General features: G+C 51.7%; 1 protein-coding gene across 4 annotated transcripts in view; it reads right to left on the bottom strand.

The window, feature by feature from the left end:
- TMPRSS9 (transmembrane serine protease 9) overlaps positions 1-17,996 on the bottom strand; it is a 64,084-nt gene that overhangs the window by 5,208 nt on the left and 40,880 nt on the right. For 3 of the 4 annotated variants that reach the window (XM_045378467.3, XM_045378469.3, XM_065536371.2), the window contains exons 7-14: positions 17,650-17,763; positions 15,151-15,322; positions 12,255-12,529; positions 10,186-10,322; positions 6,301-6,619; positions 4,431-4,602; positions 3,453-3,724; positions 1,903-2,039 (exon numbers count right to left, since the gene is read on the bottom strand). In XM_045378467.3, coding sequence (XP_045234402.2) covers positions 1,903-2,039; positions 3,453-3,724; positions 4,431-4,602; positions 6,301-6,619; positions 10,186-10,322; positions 12,255-12,529; positions 15,151-15,322; positions 17,650-17,763 — 1,598 coding nt within the window. The remainder of the gene's footprint in view (positions 1-1,902; positions 2,040-3,452; positions 3,725-4,430; positions 4,603-6,300; positions 6,620-10,185; positions 10,323-12,254; positions 12,530-15,150; positions 15,323-17,649; positions 17,764-17,996) is intronic. The other variant, XM_045378470.3, reaches the window with a different exon arrangement.

Genomic DNA, 17,996 nt, shown 5'->3' with positions numbered 1-17,996 from the left:
AGGCACTTGCCTGGGGTCACACAGCAATTGAAGCAGGATTTGAACTCAGGAGTCTGGTTTGAGAACTTGGGCTGGGTAGGTTTCCATTGCAGGTTATTTACCACCTTTCTTTTAACTACTGCCTATGAATGGGCATTTACACTGTCATTGGTGTTTTGTATTGCTTAGTAATAATGGCATCTAACTTTGAGAATTACTCTTGAAATCTGATGCCTTTTTTTTTTTTTTTAGGCGAAGCCTCGCTCTGTTGCCCAGGCTAGAGTGCAGTAGCACGATCTCAGCTCACTGGGACCTCCGCCTCCTGGGCTCAAGCAATTCTGTCTGCCTCAGCCTCCTGAGCAGCTGGAATTACAGGCACCTGCCACATTTCCTGGCTCATTTTTGTATTTTTTTAGTAGAGATGGAGTTTTGCCATGTTAGCCAGGCCAGTCCTGAACTGCCTACACCTCAGGTGATCTGTCTACCTCGGCCTCCCAAAGTGCTGGGATTACAGGCAGGAGCCACTGCACCTGCCTGTCTTTGTTTTTTTGAGATACGATGTTGCCGTGTCACCCAGGATGGAGTGCAGTGGTGTGATCGCGGTTTGCTGCAGCCTAGAACACCTGGGCTCAAGAGATCCTCCCATTTCAGCTGCCCAAGGAGCTGGGACCACAGGCACCTGCTACTCTGCCTGACAATTTTTTTTTTTTTTTTTTTTTTTTTTTGAGACGGAGTCTCGCTCTGTCGCCCAGGCTGGAGTGCAGTGGCCAGATCTCAGCTCACTGCAAGCTCCGCCTCCCAGGTTCCCACCATTCTCCTGCCTCAGCCTCCCAAGTAGCTGGGACCACAGGCGCCGCCACCTCGCCCGGCTAATTTTTTGTGTTTTTAGTAGAGACGGGGTTTCGCCGTGTTAGCCAGGATGGTCTCGATCTCCTGACCTTGTGATCCGCCCGTCTCGGCCTCCCAAAGTGCTGGGATTACAGGCTTGAGCCACCGCGCCCGGCCCGACATTTTTTTTTTTATTTTTGTAGAGACGGGATCTCACTATGTCACCCAGGCTGGTCTTGCAATCCTGGCCTCAGCTGATCCTACCTCAGCCTCCTGAAGCACTGGGATTACAGGCATGAGCCACTGCATCCAGCCTGAAAATTAACCTCTGTCTTTGCGTGCACGGTTGAGCCCTTCAGAAATCTGAGCATGGTGGCTATGACCGGGCCCAGTGGCTCAGTCCTGCAATCCTAGCAGTTTGGGAGGCCAAGGCGGGCGGATTACCTTAGGTCAAGGGTTCAAGACTAGCCTGGCCAACATGGTGAAACCCCGTCTCTACTAAAAATACAAAAATTAGCCAAGCGTGGAGGCACATGCTGGTAGTCCCAGCTACTCCAGAGGCTGAGGCAGGAGAATCACTTGAACCCAGGAGGCAGAGGTTGCAGTGAGCCAAGATCATGCCACTATACTCCAGCCTGGGCAACAGAGCAAGACTCCATCTCAAAAAAAAAAAAAAGGAAATCTAGGCTGGGTACGGTGGCTCACGCCTGTAATCCCAGCACTTTGGGAGGCCCAGGCAGTCAGATCATGAGGTCAGGAGATCGAGACCATCTTGGCCAACATGGTAAAACCCCGTCTCTACTAAAAATACAAAAATATGGTGGCACATGCCTGTAATCCCAGCTGCTCGGGAGGCTGAGGCACGAGAATCGCTTGAACCCGGGAGGCGGAGGTTGCAGTGAGCCAAGATCGTGCCACTGCTCTCCAGCCTGGGTGACAGAGCAAGACTCCGTCAGAAAGAGAGAAAGAGAGAGAAGGAAAGGGAGGGAAGGAAAGGGAGGGAAGACATCTAGGTCTGCACACACAGAACTGCCAGGTGAACGGGTGTGGGCATTTCATCTCAATACTGCCCGGTTTCCCCCTTGGAATGCTTACCTGGCAGGAGTCCACTTTGCCTTCCAGGAAGCCAGCGCAGATCATGCGGTCTGTGAGGGAGAAGTTGTAGAGCACGCTACAGGTCTTCTGGTCTATGATGCCCACGGACGCCTTCTGCAGGAGCTCGGGCTTGGTGGCTACCAGGGAAAGAGCCCAGAAAGGCCACTTGCAGAGTGATCATCAGAGCAGCTCCAGTTCGGGTCCGATAACAGTGCCGAGATGCAGCATCCCCACCCCACAGATGAAGAAACCAGGGCTCACAGAGTTGCAGGAATCACACAAAGCCACAGAGTGAGAAGGAGGTGGGCCTCGGATTCCTCGCTCAGAGCGCAAACGTCTCCCCACTGTCCCCATGGGGCTGCTGCCCTAGCACCTGGGTAATGTGCAGGAGGCCATTCTGAGGTCAAGGGAAGCATTAACTGTTGGGGTGGGACGTTTGCTTTTTTTTTTTGAGACGGAGTTTCACTCTTTTTGCCCAGGCTGGAGTGCAATGGCGTGATCTCAGCTCACCGCAACCTCCGCCTCCCGGGTTCAAGTGATTCTCCTGCCTCAGTCTCCCGAGTAGCTGGGATTACAGGTGCGCGCCACCACACCGGGCTAATTTTTGTATTTTTAGTAGGGATGGGCTTTCACCATGTTCGGCAGGCTGGTCTCGAACTCCTGGCCTCAAGTGATCTGCCCATCTCGGCCTCCCAAAATGCTGGGATTATAGGCGTGAGCCACCGCACCCAGCCAATTTTTGTATTTTTTTAGTAGAGACGGGGTTTCGCCCTGTTGGCCAGGCTGGTCTTAAACTTCTGACTGCAAGAGATGCACTGGCTGAATCCTCCCCAAGTGCTGGGATTACAGGTGTGAGCCACCGCATGTGGCTGCCAGCAAACATTTTTCTATAAATGGCCAGAGAATTTAAATATTTTTGGCTTTAAAGGCCAGTCTCTGTCACAAGTATTTTTTTTTTTTTTTGAGACGGAGTCTCGCTCTGTCGCCCAGGCTGCAGTGCAGTGGCGCAATCACGGCTCACTGCAAGCTCCGCCTCCCGGGTTCATGCCATTCTCCTGCCTCAGCCTCCCGAGTAGCTGGGACTACAGGCACCCGCCACCATGCCCGGCTAATTTTTTTTTTTGTATTTTTAGTAGAGACGGGGTTTCACCGTGGTCTCGATCTCCTGACCTCGTGATCCACCCGCCTCAGCCTCCCAAAGTGCTGGGATTACAGGCGTGAGCCACCGCGCCCAGCCTCTGTCACAAGTATTTACCTCTGCTGCTATTGCAGGAAAGCAGCCATAGACAGTCTGTTGATGTGAGAACGTGGCCCTTGTTCCAATAAAACTTTATTTATACAAACAGGCAACGGCCAGATTTTGCCCCCAGATGGAATGGGGAGGTGAGTGGTGTGTAGGCAGTGGGACTAAAGACAAACGGATCAGCCACAGAGGCCCCTGTGCCGTGGAATTGGTTTAAGGTCCAGGTAAGAGATGCCCATCCTGGTCCTCCCCAGGCCAGGCGCTGGAGAATAAATCCACCATTCCCCTCGATCGGGGCAGCACTCACCATTTCCTTCCTGCATATTTCCCCATCCGGAGATCATGCACTTCCGGCCCACAGGGAACTTCTGGATGGCCAGGGGCAGGCAGACAGGCTGGATGTATTTGTTGAAGGCCAGGGGGCTGGCCAGCTCCAGGACAGCCAGGTCGAAGTCCAGGATGCCAGGGTTGTAGAGGGGGTGTAGCACCACCCGCCGCAGCCCGATCTTCACCGGGCTCCCGCCCAGGCCCAGGAGGGACGCAGTGCCCAGGTGGGCCCGAACCTGCTCCACCTTTGTGCTGTGGAGACAGGGCCCTCAGACGTGCCCGCCCTCCAGCACATGCCCGCCTTCTTGGGGGACGGACAGGGCTGATGCACCCCCCCCAGGAAGCTGCACGGGGCTGCCTGAGCCCCAGGACCATTCCTCTGACCCTCGGCTCCAGGGAGGACCAGGGGAAGAGGGGCTGCCGGGCTCCTCCTGAAAAGGATCCCGAGTTGGGGGACCTTGGGCAAGTCAGGGGACCCTCAGCTTCATTTTCTACACCTGTGCCAAAGCCCTCCCAACCCCTACAGCTTTATGAGTCTCTTTGTTTTTTTGTTGAGACAGGGTCTCGCTCTGCTGCCCCAGATGGAGTGCGGTGGCACCATCAGGCTCACTGCAGCCTCGACCTCCTGGGCTCAAGCAATTCTCCTGCCTCACCCTCCTGAGTAGCTGGGACCACTGATGTGGGCCACAGATGTGGGAATCTCCAAGATAAATGCGGCCTCGGTAGCAAGCAATGGGGAAGGAACCCTCTCCCCCTCCCCTTTTGTTTGTCCTCAGAAGCCTTGGCACTGGCTCCCTCCTGCCTCTCAGCTGCCCTCAGGAGAGGAAGGGCTGCTCCCCGGGGTGGGGCGAGGGGTAGGGGGGGCACCATGAGGCAGCCCCAGCAGGATGGTTTCTGACAGGGAGGGGCTGGTGAGGAGGGGAAACCGGGCAGCCTTCCTGGAGGAGGCGGGCCTTACTGGTTGAAGCAGTGGGCGGCAGACAGCAGCCAGCGGTCCCCCACCACAGTCGCTCCACAGAAGTGCCGGGACCCTTCCTTCAGGCTGACCTGCCAGGGCACCTCCCCCGAGGCAGCTCCGAACCCACCCACGACCCGGGTGGGCTTCTCCATTGCAGGCCTGGCCCCACATTCTGGAAGGGGGACACAAGACCAGGTCTGGGGATCTTGGCCTGCTCGGATGGGAGCATGGGGGTGGGTAGGGTCCCGGGACACCAACTGCAGCCAGGCCCTAAAGGTGCCGCAATCCCTCCCATTCCACAGATGAAGCCGTGGGGGCTTCGAGGGGTCCGTAGTTTGCCCAAGGTCTTGCAGCAAGTTCGTGGCCTAGCTTGGGGGATGGAAGTTAACAAAGCAACAGCAGCAGCCCAGTCAGCCTGAGGACCCCCCGCCACAGACCCGCAGCCCACAGAGCCAGGTTTATGGGCTCCTTGCAAAGACAGGGCTGCACTCCAGGAGACCCATGGGGCGGCTCAGAAAAGGAAGGGGTACGATTGCTATGGGGTTTCGGAACAGAGTATGGGGTGTAGGTGAACTGAAATGAAGCATGGCCGGGCGCGGTGACTCACACCTGTAATCCCAGCACTTTGGGAGGCCAAGGCGGGCAGATCACCTGAGGTCAGGAATTCGAGACCAGCCTGGCCAACATGGCAAAACCTTGACTCTACTAAAAATACAAAAATTAGCCGAGCATAGTGATGCACGCCTGTAATCCCAGCTATTCAGGGGGCTGAGGCAGGAGAATCACTTGAACCGGGAGGTGGAGGTTGCAGTGAGCCAAGATCGCACCACTGCACTCCAGCCTGGGCGACAAGAGTGAAACTCTGTCTCATAAAAAAAAAAATATATATATATATATATATATATATATATATATATATATATAAAAAATATATGAAAGCAACTAACAGGTTTTGGAAACAGATATAGTCCTACAAGTTTTTTCTTTTCTTCTTTTTTTTTTTTTTTTTTGAGATGGAGTTCTGCTCTTATCACCCGGGCTGGAGTGCAGTGGCGCCATGTCAGCTCACTGCAACCTCCACTTCCTGGGTTCAAGCGATTCTCCTGCCTCAGCCTACCGAGTAGATGGGATTACAGGTGCCCTCCACCACGCCCAGCTAATTTTTAGTAGAGACTAAAAATTAGTAGGGTTTCGCCATGTTGGCCAGGCTGGTCTTGAACTCCTGACCTCACGCGATCCGCCTCAGCCTCCCAAAGTGCTGCAATGACAGGCATGAGCCACCGCGCCCGGCCAATCCTACAAGTTGTCTGGGTACAAGCTATTTGAAAATACAATAGGAAGTATTCCAGGCCGGGCGAGGTGGCTCATGCCTGTCATCCCAGCATTTTGGGAGGCTGAGGTGGGCGGATCGTGAAGTCAGGACTTCGAGACCAGCCTGACCGACATGAGGAAACCCCGTCTCTACTAAAAATACAAAAATTAGCTGGGTGTGGTGGCAGACGCCTATAATCCCAGCTACTCGGGAGGCTGAGGCAGGAGAATCGCTTGAACCCAGGAGGCGGAGGTTGCAATGAGCCAAGATCATGCCACTGCACTCCAGCCTGGGTGACAGAGCGAGACTCTGTCTCAAAAAAAAAAAAAAAAAAAGTATTCCATTGATAGATCGCCATACTTAGCAAGACATGGGCAAGACCTATGGACAGACAGATACCGTGAGGGTACACGCAACAGAAGATGGGAATAAATGGATACACATGACCTTTCCTCGAACAGGAAGACCCAAAATTATGAAAATACTATGACGATATCAATTCTCCCTAAATCAAGATAGGCGCGTACATCATCTTCTACCTTTCTGCCCCGAAAATACCTTGTAGCTTAGGAACGGTGACCCAGTCAAGAGGCACAGTGCTGGGGGCCTGTGTGGATTTGGTGGGGGTGTTGACCACAGGGCTCTCAGGACCGGTGGGCCAGGCCGTGCTGAGGGCGGCGGGGGCAGGAGCCACCGTGGGGGCCGGAGGCACGCTGGCTCTGGTGGTGGCCTCCAGGATCCAGTCACGTAGCTTGGTGACTCGGGCATAGACCCCCGGACGCCGGGCTTCTGCACAGCCAATTCCCCAGCTCACGATGCCGGCCAGAAAGAACCGGCCAGGGGGCTCCTCGCAGACCAGGGGTCCTCCTGAGTCGCCCTAAGAAACCAAAACACGCCCTCAGGATGGGTCGGCAGCAGCCAGTCCAAATGCCAGGGCTGCGAGGCCCAAGAAGGAGCTCTGAGCTGGGACTGCCAGGACCTCTGTCCACCCGAGCTCACAGAGCCCTTGTGGGCTGATCATTCACATCTCAGAACCTGTTTTCCTCTTCTGTGGAGGAAGAAAACAACAAAAACCACCCAAGACAGTTGGACTATAGGATCTCCAAGATGTCTTTCAGTCCTACATCTGGAAGGCTAAAACATGACCCAAATAAGTAACATCCCCTCCTCTTCTTAACCCAGTAGATCTTTGATAATGTCACCACTTGCTTAGACTGACAGTATGACTGCCATGCGGGTGCCTCCAGATATCTCACTGGTAGCTGCAGCATTGCTTCATCTGCTCTCACTCATCTGGCCTCACCATTTTTTACCTTCCCATATCCAGCTCACACTGACTTTCACATTCCGTGTGTGTTTTTTGTTTGTTTTTGTTTCTGAGACAGAGTTTTGCTCTGTCGCCCAGGCTGGAGTGCAGTGGCGCGATCTCAGCTCACTGCAACCTCTGCCTCCCAGGTTCAAGGGATTCTCCTGCCTCAGCCTCCCAAGTAGCTGGGATTTACAGGCACCTGCCACCACGCCCGGCTGATTTTTTGTATTTTTAGTAGAGACGGGGTTTCACCATGTTGGCCAGGATGGTCTTGAACTCCTGACCTCAAGTGATCTGCCCACCTCGGCCCCCCAAAGTGCTGGGATTACAGGTGAGCCACCGGGCCCGGCCGACTCTTACATTCTTAAAGACGAGCCCTCTCTTATTAGTTCCTAGCATTTTCTCCAGCTTCTGGTTTCAATATGGGAATCTAAGCACGTGTAGCAGTCTCTCCCTATCTTTTCCTCACCCACCAGCCCTTAGAAACAAGAGCAAAGGTACGCACAAAAAAGACAGGAATCCACAACCATGCTAAAAAATTAGGCAGGGGAGATCCTGGTGGTGGACTGAAGCCATGAAAAATCACGAGAGGCTGACAGAGGGAAGCGGCAGCCCAGCCCGTGTGTGGAAGCTCAAGACAAAAGAGAAAGCTTTCTCAAGAGGACCTGGGTTGGTTGAGGCAGAAAAGGGATTTGGGCAACCATAAAGGATCAATGAGACCAGGAGGTCTTTGGTCCCTTGAAAGGGGACAGAGAATCCAAGAACACAAGGTGTTAATGTCCCCCACCAAGAGAACGTGAATAGCAAATATGAGATCACATCAAGAATTTAGTGACATTTTTAAATTTTCAATTTCTTTTTTTTAAGATGGGGTCTCACTCTGTCACTCAGGCTGGAGCGCAGTGCTGTGATCTTGGCTCACTGCAGCCTCCACCTCCCAGGCTCAAATAATCCTCCCACCTCAGCTTCTCAAGTAGCTGGGACTACAAGCATGCACCACCAAACCCGGCTAATTTTTGTTTTTGTTTTTGTAGAGACAGACTTTTGCTATGTTGCCCTGACTGGTTTCAAACTCCGGGCCTCAAGAGACCTGGGTGCTTCAACCTCCCAAAGTACTGGGATTACAGATGTGAGCCACTGCACCCGACCTTTCATTCTTAAGCACCATTTGAGGGATTCCAATCTCCATGAAATAAAGACACTCAATTACAACAGAAAAACTTATGTTTGCCTGAAATACAGTTAACCACAAATATAGAATATAGAAGAACTGTAACTGGGATTAAATTACGATCCTCAGAGAAAAAGAAGAAATGGTGTCCGTGAAACAAGAACAGAACACTGCAAAACGAGACCAAGTGGGTGAAAGAAGAAAGAGCAATGAGATACATTGAAAACAAAAATTGTAATTGTCGGCTGGGCATGGTGACTCACACCTCTAATCCCAGCACTTTAGGAGGACGAGGTGGGCGGATCACCTGAAGCCAGGATTTGGAGACCAGCCTGGCCAACATGGCGAAACCCTGTCTTTACTAAAAATATAAAAATTAGGGGGGAGGGATTGCATTGGGACTTATACCTGATGTAAATGATGAATTGATGGGTGCTGACGAGTTGATGGGTGCAGCACACCAACATGGCACAAGTATACATATGTAACAAACCTGCACGTTATGCACATGTACCCTAGAACTTAAAGTATAATTTAAAAAAAAAAAAATATTTGCATCATAGTATTATGCTTAGAATACTATATGTAACACTGTATGTAAACACTCAACACATATTAGCAATAATTAATATTATTATTATTCTCTTGTTTCTGTTGATCTCTCAAATATTAAATTATTTTAGTTTTACCACAGGAATAAACTTGAGGATAAAAGTGAAAATATATATATATATGAAAATTAGCCAGGTGTGGTGGTGGGCACCTGTGATCCCAGCTATTTGGGAGGCTGAGGCATGAGAATCTCTTGAACCTGGGAGGCAGAGGTTGCAGTGAGCCAAGATGGTGCCACTGCACTCCAGCCTGGGTGACAGAGCAAGACACTGTCTTAATTAATTAAAAATACAAAAATTAGCTGGGTGTGGTGGCGCGCACCTATAATCACAGCTACTCTGAAGGCTGAGGCAGGAGACTCGCTTGAACCTGGGAGGCAGAAGTTACAGTGAGCTGAGATCATGCCACTGCACTACAGCCTGGGCGACAGAGCAAGACTCCATCTAAAAAGAAAAAGAAAAAAAAAGAAGGTTCCAGGTAAACAGCAGAGGCAGCTTTGAGTGACCCAATTTTCTTTTCTTTTTTTTTTTTTTTGAGACAGAGTCTCGCTTTGTCACCCAGGCTGAAGTGCAATGTCGCGATCTCAGCTCACTGCAACCTCCGGCTCCCAGTTCAAATGATTCTCCTGCCTCAGCCTCCTGAGTAGCTGGGATTACAGGCACCCGCCACCATGCCCAGCTAATTTTTGTATTTTTAGTAGAGACAGGGTTTCACCATGTTGCTCAGGCTGGTCTCAAACTCCTGACCTCAAGTGATTCACCCGCCTTGGCCTCCCATAGTGCTGGGATTACAGGCATGAGCCACAGCGCCCAGCCCTGGAAAGTTCTTGAGTTGAGCCTGCAGGTCGCTCTTGGCCCAACTGACGACCCAGGGGCAAGAGTCCGCGGGGTTCCTGTAGACCAACCTTTCCCGTACAGACGGAGAGAATCTGATGCCCAGGGTGTGTGCTGGCATCATTCATACAAGAGGTGTTTCTTGGGTGGTACGTGGTATCGGGCCTGGTGCTGGGAACAGCATCTGTGTCCCTACACAAGTCCCGGTTTAGAGGGTAGCTGGGGGGATTTACACAGGGACCCCATCGTAGCCAGGGAGATTACATAGGGACCCCAGCCTCTGTGGCACGCACCTGGGGCCTACTGGGAGGGAGCAGGGAGCCATGGAGGGTAGAGGAGGAAGTGCAGTCAGGTTAGAGCTTCTGGAAGATCCTCTAAGCAGCACCTGCCTCTCTCAGTCCCAACTGCTTTAAAATTCCTCAAGAACGGACATCCAGATATCTTTGAATTGCACAGCATTTGAACACGCTCCTGTCTATTTCTGTGTTTTTCTGGGGTCTGGGGCATCGGGGGCTCACCTGGCAGGAGTCCACCTTCCCGTCCAGGTAGCCAGCACACAACATCCTGTCAGTCAGTGAGTGGCCGTACAGGCTGGCACACAGTGCCTGGTCCAGCAGTTCCACAGTGGCTTTCTGCAGCACCTCTGGCTTGACCACTGGCCCGATGGGGAGAGAAAAGCAGGGTGAGAGTGCCGGAGCCCTGGCAGCCACTTTGAGCTGGGAGGCTGAAGGACATCTCCTCTCCGAGCCTCCCTCAGTTTCCCCAGCTGCAAGCGTGGCCGCCTACAACACCTGGCTCTGAAACTGCAAAAGGTAAACACCTCACCTGGTAACACTCTGCCTGGACAAGGAAGAGGCATCAGACATAACACCCCCAGCCCGAGATCCTCATCTCCCCTCCACAAGCTCCGCCCTCAGCATTCCCCATCTCAGGGATCTCAGGGTCTCCTTCCAGATCCACAGTCCTCAAATTCCAAGTCGGCCTCAAGTCAGCCCCCAAATACACCCAGAATCAGCCCCTGTCTCACGCCCATCCTTGCCCGGGTCATTACAGCGGCTCCTCACTCACTCCTGTCACTCTGGTCCCACCCAACTGAAATCCATTCCCAACCCTGCAGCCAGCGCCACTCTTGCTAAACATTAAATCAGTCCACATCAACTCCAGCCCTGGGGCTGCCTTGTTGTCCTCCCACCCCAGGGCCTTTGCACATGCTGTTCCTGCTGCCCAAAATGCTTGTCCCTGCAGAATCTGTCTGACTTCCTCCTTCATCTCCTCTCTCCAGGAGGCATCTCTTGACCTCCCTATTTAAAGCTGCAGCCCCCACCCCTGCCTTATTTTTCTCCACTGGATCCACTTCTCTCTGTCAGTCATCTTGTGACTGACTGACCACCCCTGAAACTACACCACACAATGCAGTAGCCACTGGCCACGTGTGGCTATTTAGATGTGCATTTCAGTACATTAAGATCAAATTTTTTGGCTGGGTGAGGTGGCTCACACCTGTAATCCCAGCACTTTGGGAAGATGAGGTGGGAGGATCATGAGGTCAGGAGATCGAGACCAACCTGGCCAACATGGTGAAATCTTGTCTCTACTAAAAATACAAAAAAAAAAAAGTTGCTGGGTGTGGTGGTGCATGCCTGTAGTCCTAGCTACTCAGGAGGCTGAGGCAGGAGAATCGCCTGAACCCGGAGGTGGAGGCTGCAGTAAGCACAGTTCGTACCACTGCACTCCAGCCTGGGCAACAAGAGTGAAACTCCATCTCAAAAAAAAAAAAAAAATCGCAGTAGCATTGATGATGGGTTATAAATATATCTTAGCAAGCAGTGGAATTCATGAATACAGAATCAGAGAATAATGCAGACCCACTGTGTTTTTCTGCATTATTATTATTATTTTATTATTATTATTATTTTTTGAGACAGAGTCTCCCACTGTCACCTAGGCTGGAGTCCAGTGGCGCAATCTTGGCTCACTGCAACCTATGCTTCCCGGGTTCAAGCAATTCTCAGCCTCCTGAGTAGCTGGAATTACAGGCGCTCACCACCATGCCTGGCTTTTTTTTTTTTTTTTTTTTTTTTTTTTTTGAGACAGAGTCTCGCTCTGTCACCCAGGCTGGAGTGCAGTAGCGCAATCTCGGCTCACTGCAAGCTCCGCCTCCCGGGTTTACGCCATTCTTCTGCCTCAGTCTCCCGTGTAGCTGGGACTACAGGTGCCCGCCACCACACCCGGCTAATTTTTTGTTTTTTAGTAGAGATGGGGTTTCACCATGTTGGCCAGGATGGTCTCGATCTCCTGACCTCGTGATCCGCCCGTCTCGGCCTCCCAAAGTGCTGGGATTACAGGTATGAGCCACCACGCCCGGCCCAAGGCTAATTTTTTTTGTTGTTGTAGTTGTATTTTTTAGTACAGACGGGGTTTCACTACGTTGGCCAGGATGGTCTCGATCTCCTGACCTCATGATCCACCCACCTCGGCCTCCCAAAGTGCTGGGATTACAGGCGTGAGCCACCACACCCGGCCCTTTTCTGCGTTATTTGCCCGCCCGCCTGCCTGAGTTCACTTGCAGGCCGAGGAAGATGCGTACGGAAATCCTCCTTGAGGTAGCCCCAGCCTGAGATCAGGCACTTCTTGCTGGGTGGGAAGATGTGTGTGGCAGCCGGGAGGCACACGGGCTGGATGTGCCGGCCGAAAGGCAGAGGGCTGGTCAGCTCCAGCACTGCCACGTCGAAGTCGGCCGTGTCTGCGTTGTACAGGGGGTGCTTGATGATCTGGGCCACCCGGGCCCGCACGGTGCTGGCCTCCGAGCCACTGAGGTAGGTCGTACCCACGTAGGCCACCCACTCCGTCGGGTCTTGGAATCTGCAGGAGCAAACCCCAGGTCAGAGGCCACCAAGAGTCAGAGCCGACAGGGGAGGCAGATGGGACACTCACCTTGGGTGCAAAATTTAAGAAGCATCCCCCCTAAATTAATATTTATTAATAGTATTTATAAAAATTAGGCCGGGCACAGTGGCTCATGCCTGTAATCCCACACTTTTGGAGGCTGAGGCGGGAGGAGCACTTGAGCCCAGGAGTTCAAGACGAGCCTGGGCAACACAGTGGAATGCAGTCTTAAAAAAAAAAAAAAAAAAAAAAACAGGCCGGGCGCGGTGGCTCACGCCTGTAATCCCAGCACTTTGGGAGGCCGAGACGGGCAGATCACGAGGTCAGGAGATCCGGACCATCCCGGCTAACACAGTGAAACCCCATCTCTACTAAAAAATACAAAAACTAGCCGGGCGAGGTGGCGGGCGCCTGTAGTTCCAGCTACTCGGGAGGCTGAGGCAGGAGAATGGCATAAACCTGGGAGGCGGAGCTTGCAGTGAGCTGAGATCCGGCCACTGCACTCCAGCCTGGGCAACAGAGCGAGACTCCATCTCAAAAAAAAAAAAAAAAAAGAGATGGAATCTTGCTCTATCTCCCAAGCTGGTGTGCAGTGTCGAGATCTCAGCTCACTGCAACCTCCGCCTCCCAAGTTCAAGTGATTCTCGTGCCTCAGCCTCCCAAGTAACTGGGATGACAGGTTTGATTTTTTTGTGTGTTTTTAGTAGAGACAGGGTTTCGCCATGTTGGCCAGGCTAGTCTCAAACTCCTGACCTCAAGTGATCTCCCTGCCTCAGCCTCCCAAAGTGCTGGGATTACAGTCATGAGTCACAAGCTCACTATAGCCTGGCCAAGCATCAACATTTTAAACAAAGGCAGGATCCGACAGAGTTGGGATTAGGGTGAGGGGAGCCAGCCATGAGCCTTGGGCACAAAACTTAAAGAGTTGCCAAAAATCTCAGCCATCAAGATAAATGATATCGAGCTGGGCACTGTGGCTCACACCTGTAATCCCAGCACTTTGGGAGGCGGAGACGGGCAGATCACTTGAGGCCAGGAGTTCGAGACCAGCCTGGCCGACATGGCAAAACCCCGTTTCTACTAAAAATACAAAAATTAGCCGGGCATGGTGGCAGGCGCCTGTAATCCCAGCTACTCAGGAGGCTGAGGCAGGAGAATTGCTTGATCCCGGGAGGCAGAGGTGGCAGCGAGCCAAGATTGCACCACTGCACTCCAGCCTGGGCGACAGAGTGAGCCTCTGTCTTAAAAAAAAAAAAAAAAAAAAAAAAAAAGATAATATCACAACACAATATTTTAAAAAATCAAAGTGAATGCAAAAAATGTCCACAATGCCGGGCGTGGTGGCTCAAGCCTGTAATCCCAGCACTTTGGGAGGCCGAGACGGGTGGATCACGAGGTCAGGAGATCGAGACCATCCTGGCTAACACGGTGAAACCCCGTCTCTACTAAGAAATACAAAAAACTAGCCGGGCGAGGTGGCGGGCGCCTGTAGTCCCAGCTACTTGGGAGGCTGAGGCCGGAGAATGGCGTGAACCCGGGAGGCGGAGCTTGCAGTGAGCTGAGATCCGGCCACTGCACTCCAGCCTGGGCTACAGAGTGAGACTCCGTCTCAAAAAAAAAAAAAAAAAAAAATGTCCACAATGAGCAAAACATCAACAAAATGTCATTAGTTGCTGAGGAATGCCAAGTCAAAACCACAGGGAGATGCTGCTTCACGAAACCCACTGGGATGGCTACTCTCAAAAGAACAGCAAGTGGAGGATGTGGAGAAATTGCAACCCTTGTGCACCGTTGGTGGGAATGTGAAATGGTAGAGTCAGGCTGGGCACGCCTGTAATCCCAGCACATTGGGAGGCCAAGGCAGGTGGATCACCTGAGGTCAGGAGTTTGAGACCAGCCTGGCCAACGTCACAAAAACCCATCTCTACTAATTATACAAAAAAAAAAAAAAAATTAGCCGGGCATGGTGGCACACATCTGTAGTTCCAGCTACTTGGGAGGCTGAGGCAAGAGAATCGCTTTATCCCATCCCAGGAGGTGGAAGTTGCAATGAGCTGAGATCACACCACTGCACTCCAGCCAGGGCAACAGACTGAGACTCTGTCTCAAAAGAAAAAATAAAATAAAGAGGCTGGGCACAATGGCTCACGCCTGTAATCCCAGCAGTTTGGGAGGCCGAGGTGGGTGAATCACGAGGTCAGGAGATCAAGATCATCCTGGCCAAAACAGTGAAACCCCATCTCTACTAAAAATACAAAAAATTAGCCAGGCATGGTGGTGGGCGCCTGTAGTCCCAGCTACTCGGGAGGCTGAGGCAGGAGAATGGTGTGAACCCAGGAGGCGGAGCTTGCAGTGAGCTGAGATCACGCCACTGCACTCCAGTCTGGGTGACAGAGTAAGACTCCGTCTCAAAAAATAATAATAATAAAATAAAAAGAATGCACTCAGATTTGACAACGACAAAAGCAAGAAAGAAAGGGAAAGAAAAAATTACTTCCAAGGGCTCTAAGGAAATGCGAAGTGACACCCCCAGTGCTTGAGGGAAGGCAGGAGAAATACAGAGGGTTTGGGTTTGGTGCTTCGGGATGGAGGCTTACTCATTGAAGCAGTGAGCGGCAGATACCAGCCACCTGGCACTGATGATGGTGGCCCCACAGAAGTGCTCCTTGTTCTCTCGAAGGCTGGCTTGCCACGGAAACTCCCCCGGGGACGCTTCCACACCGCCCACGATCCTGCCGGCCATCCTCCAGGCAGGCTGCAAGCCACACTCTGCAAGACAGCAGGTCACCAGCCAGGACCCCACGAAGGTAGGACCTCACCCTGAACTCCCAGAACCTTCATCTCTGAGTCTCTTGTCTACAGTCCCTAGGTTCAAAGAGATGCTTGGGGGCCCCTCCTTGGCTTCCCTGACTCTTTTGGGGTCTCCTCATCCCTCCCTCTTCAGTTCCTCTGGCTGCCCCATCCTGGCACGTAGGTCAAGCATCCAAGGTCACGTGCACCAGTGAGTGACAGAGAAAGGTCTCTATCTTAGCTGTGGGGAAGGGGCGATGACCGCACGTACATGTTTGTATATGATATTGTGTCTCTGTGCTTATTTAGTCTACTTTTATGTCCTTCAGCAAAATTTTGTAATTCTATAATTATATATAATAATTATCGTCACAGGCATGGCACATTTGTAAGTTTAGTCTTTGATATTTCATTTGTTGTCGCTATTGATCATGAAAGGGATTTTTTCCTTTGTATCTTCTAACCCATTATTACTGTATAAAGCAAAATCACAGCTTTTTTTTTTTTTTAGATGGAGTTTTGCTCTGTACACCAGGCTGGAGTGCAATGGCATGATCTCGGCTCACTGCAATCTCCACCTCCCAGGTTCAAGGGATTCTCCTGCCTCAGCCTCCTGAGTAGCTGGGATTACAGGCACCTGCCACCATGCCTGGCTAATTTTTATATTTCTTGGTAGAGACAGGGTTTTGCCATGTGGGCCAGGCTGGTTTCAAACTCCTGACCTCAAGTGATCCACCCACCTTGGTCTCCCAAAGTGCTGGGATTACAGGCATGAGCCACCACACCTAATCTTTATTATTATTATTATTATGTTATTATTATTATTATTTTGAGACGGACTCTCGTTCTGTCACCCAGGCTGGAGTACAGTGGCACAATCTCGGCTCACTGCAAGCTCGGCCTCCTGGGTTCACGCCATTCTCCTGCCTCGGCCTCCCAAGTAGCCGGGACTACAGGCACACACCACCACGCCTGTAATTTTTGTTGTAGTTTTTAGTAGAGACAGGGTTTCACCATGTTAGCTAGGATGGTCTCGATCTCCTGACCTTGTGATCCACCCACCTCGGCCTCCCAAAGAGCTGGGATCACAGGCATGAGCTGCCGTGCCTGGCCGGCCTTTATTTTGTATAGCTTTTTAGTCAATTTCTTGATTCATTTTATTTTATTCTTTCAGCTTCTCTCCTTCTGTTTGGATATTGATTTATTTTAGATAGACAATGATTTCAAATGAATTAAGCTTTTCCTCTTCCTTCCCAATACTTAAACTGCTGTCCTTACACCTTATTGCATGGGCTAGCATTGCTAGAAAAATGTTGGCTACTCTTCCAGCATTTTATTTTATTTATTTTTGAGACAGGGTCTCACTCTGTTATCCAGGCTGGACAGTGCAGTAGCGCAATCATAGCTTATCGCAGCCTCAATCTCCTGGGCTCAAGCGATCCTTCCACCTCAGCCTCCTGAGTTGCTGGGACCACAGGCACACACACCACACTGGCTAATTTTTTTTTTTTTTTTTTTTTGAGACGGAGTCTCACGCTGTTGCCCAGGCTGGAGTGCAGTGGCGCGATCTCGGCTCACTGCAAGCTCCGCCTCCCGGGTTCCCACCATTCTCCTGCCTCAGCCTCCTGAGTAGCTGGGACTACAGGTGCCCGCCACCGCCCCCGGCTAATTTTTTGTATTTTTAGTAGAGACGGGGTTTCACTGTGGTCTCGATCTCCTGACCTTGTGATCCGCCCGCCTCGGCCTCCCAAAGTGCTGGGATTACAGGCTTGAGCCACCGCACCCGGCCAATTTTTTTTTTTTTAAGTAGAGATGGGGGTCTCACTATGTTGTCCAAGCTGGTCTCAAACTCTTGGCCTCAAGTGATCCTCCTGCCTTGGCCTCCCAAAGTGCTGGAATTACAGGTGTGAGCCACCATGCCCAGCTAATCTCTTCCAGCATTTTAACTGTCTCTTTCCATTGCTCAAATCCCTGTGGCCACATCCCACTACTTACAGGACAGAGCTCCAATTCCTGGTATTCAGGACTTCCCAGGCTTTGGCCAGAACCTCTGTTTTCAGCCTGATATCTTCTCCCTCCTCCCCCCAGGCTTCTCCCCATCACACACCTGCACTTTTCCTTTTCTCTGCTGTTTGCTCACATTTCTCTCCATACCATGGGTGCCCCTTTCTGTTCTCTGCCCAGCCCCCGTAAATGCCAGGCCTGTGTGCCCGAGTGACATAAGCACAGTGACCAGAGACCAGAGCCAGCAGCTGACCCTGGAAAAGGAAAAGGGCCCAGAGACCAGGCCGGACAGGCAGACTGACCACAGTGCACCTCATCGGACCCATCGGAGCAGTCCTCCTGGTCGTCACACTCCGGGTTCACCTTGGTCACACACTGGCTGTTCTGGCAGGAAAAGGAGTTCCCTGGACAGTGGCCTGAGAACAAAAAAGAATGAACTTTCTGACCTCATGCTGCATCTCCTGGTTGCAGTAAGGCACCACTCTACACTTAGTACCCCCAGGGTATGGAAACACGGAAACTCACTCTCTCCTTTTTTTTCCTTTTCTTTTGTTTTTGTTTTTGAGATAGGTCTAGCTCTGTCACCCAAGCTGGAGTGCAGTGGTGCGATCACAGCTCACTGCAGCCTCTAACTCCAGGTTCAAGCAAT

The sequence above is a fragment of the Macaca fascicularis genome, chromosome 19 (genome assembly GCF_037993035.2).
Source record: "Macaca fascicularis isolate 582-1 chromosome 19, T2T-MFA8v1.1".
NCBI classification, from domain to species: domain Eukaryota; kingdom Metazoa; phylum Chordata; class Mammalia; order Primates; family Cercopithecidae; genus Macaca; species Macaca fascicularis.
Note: the sequence above shows the minus strand (reverse complement) of the source record. Positions and strands in the feature narration are given on the sequence as shown.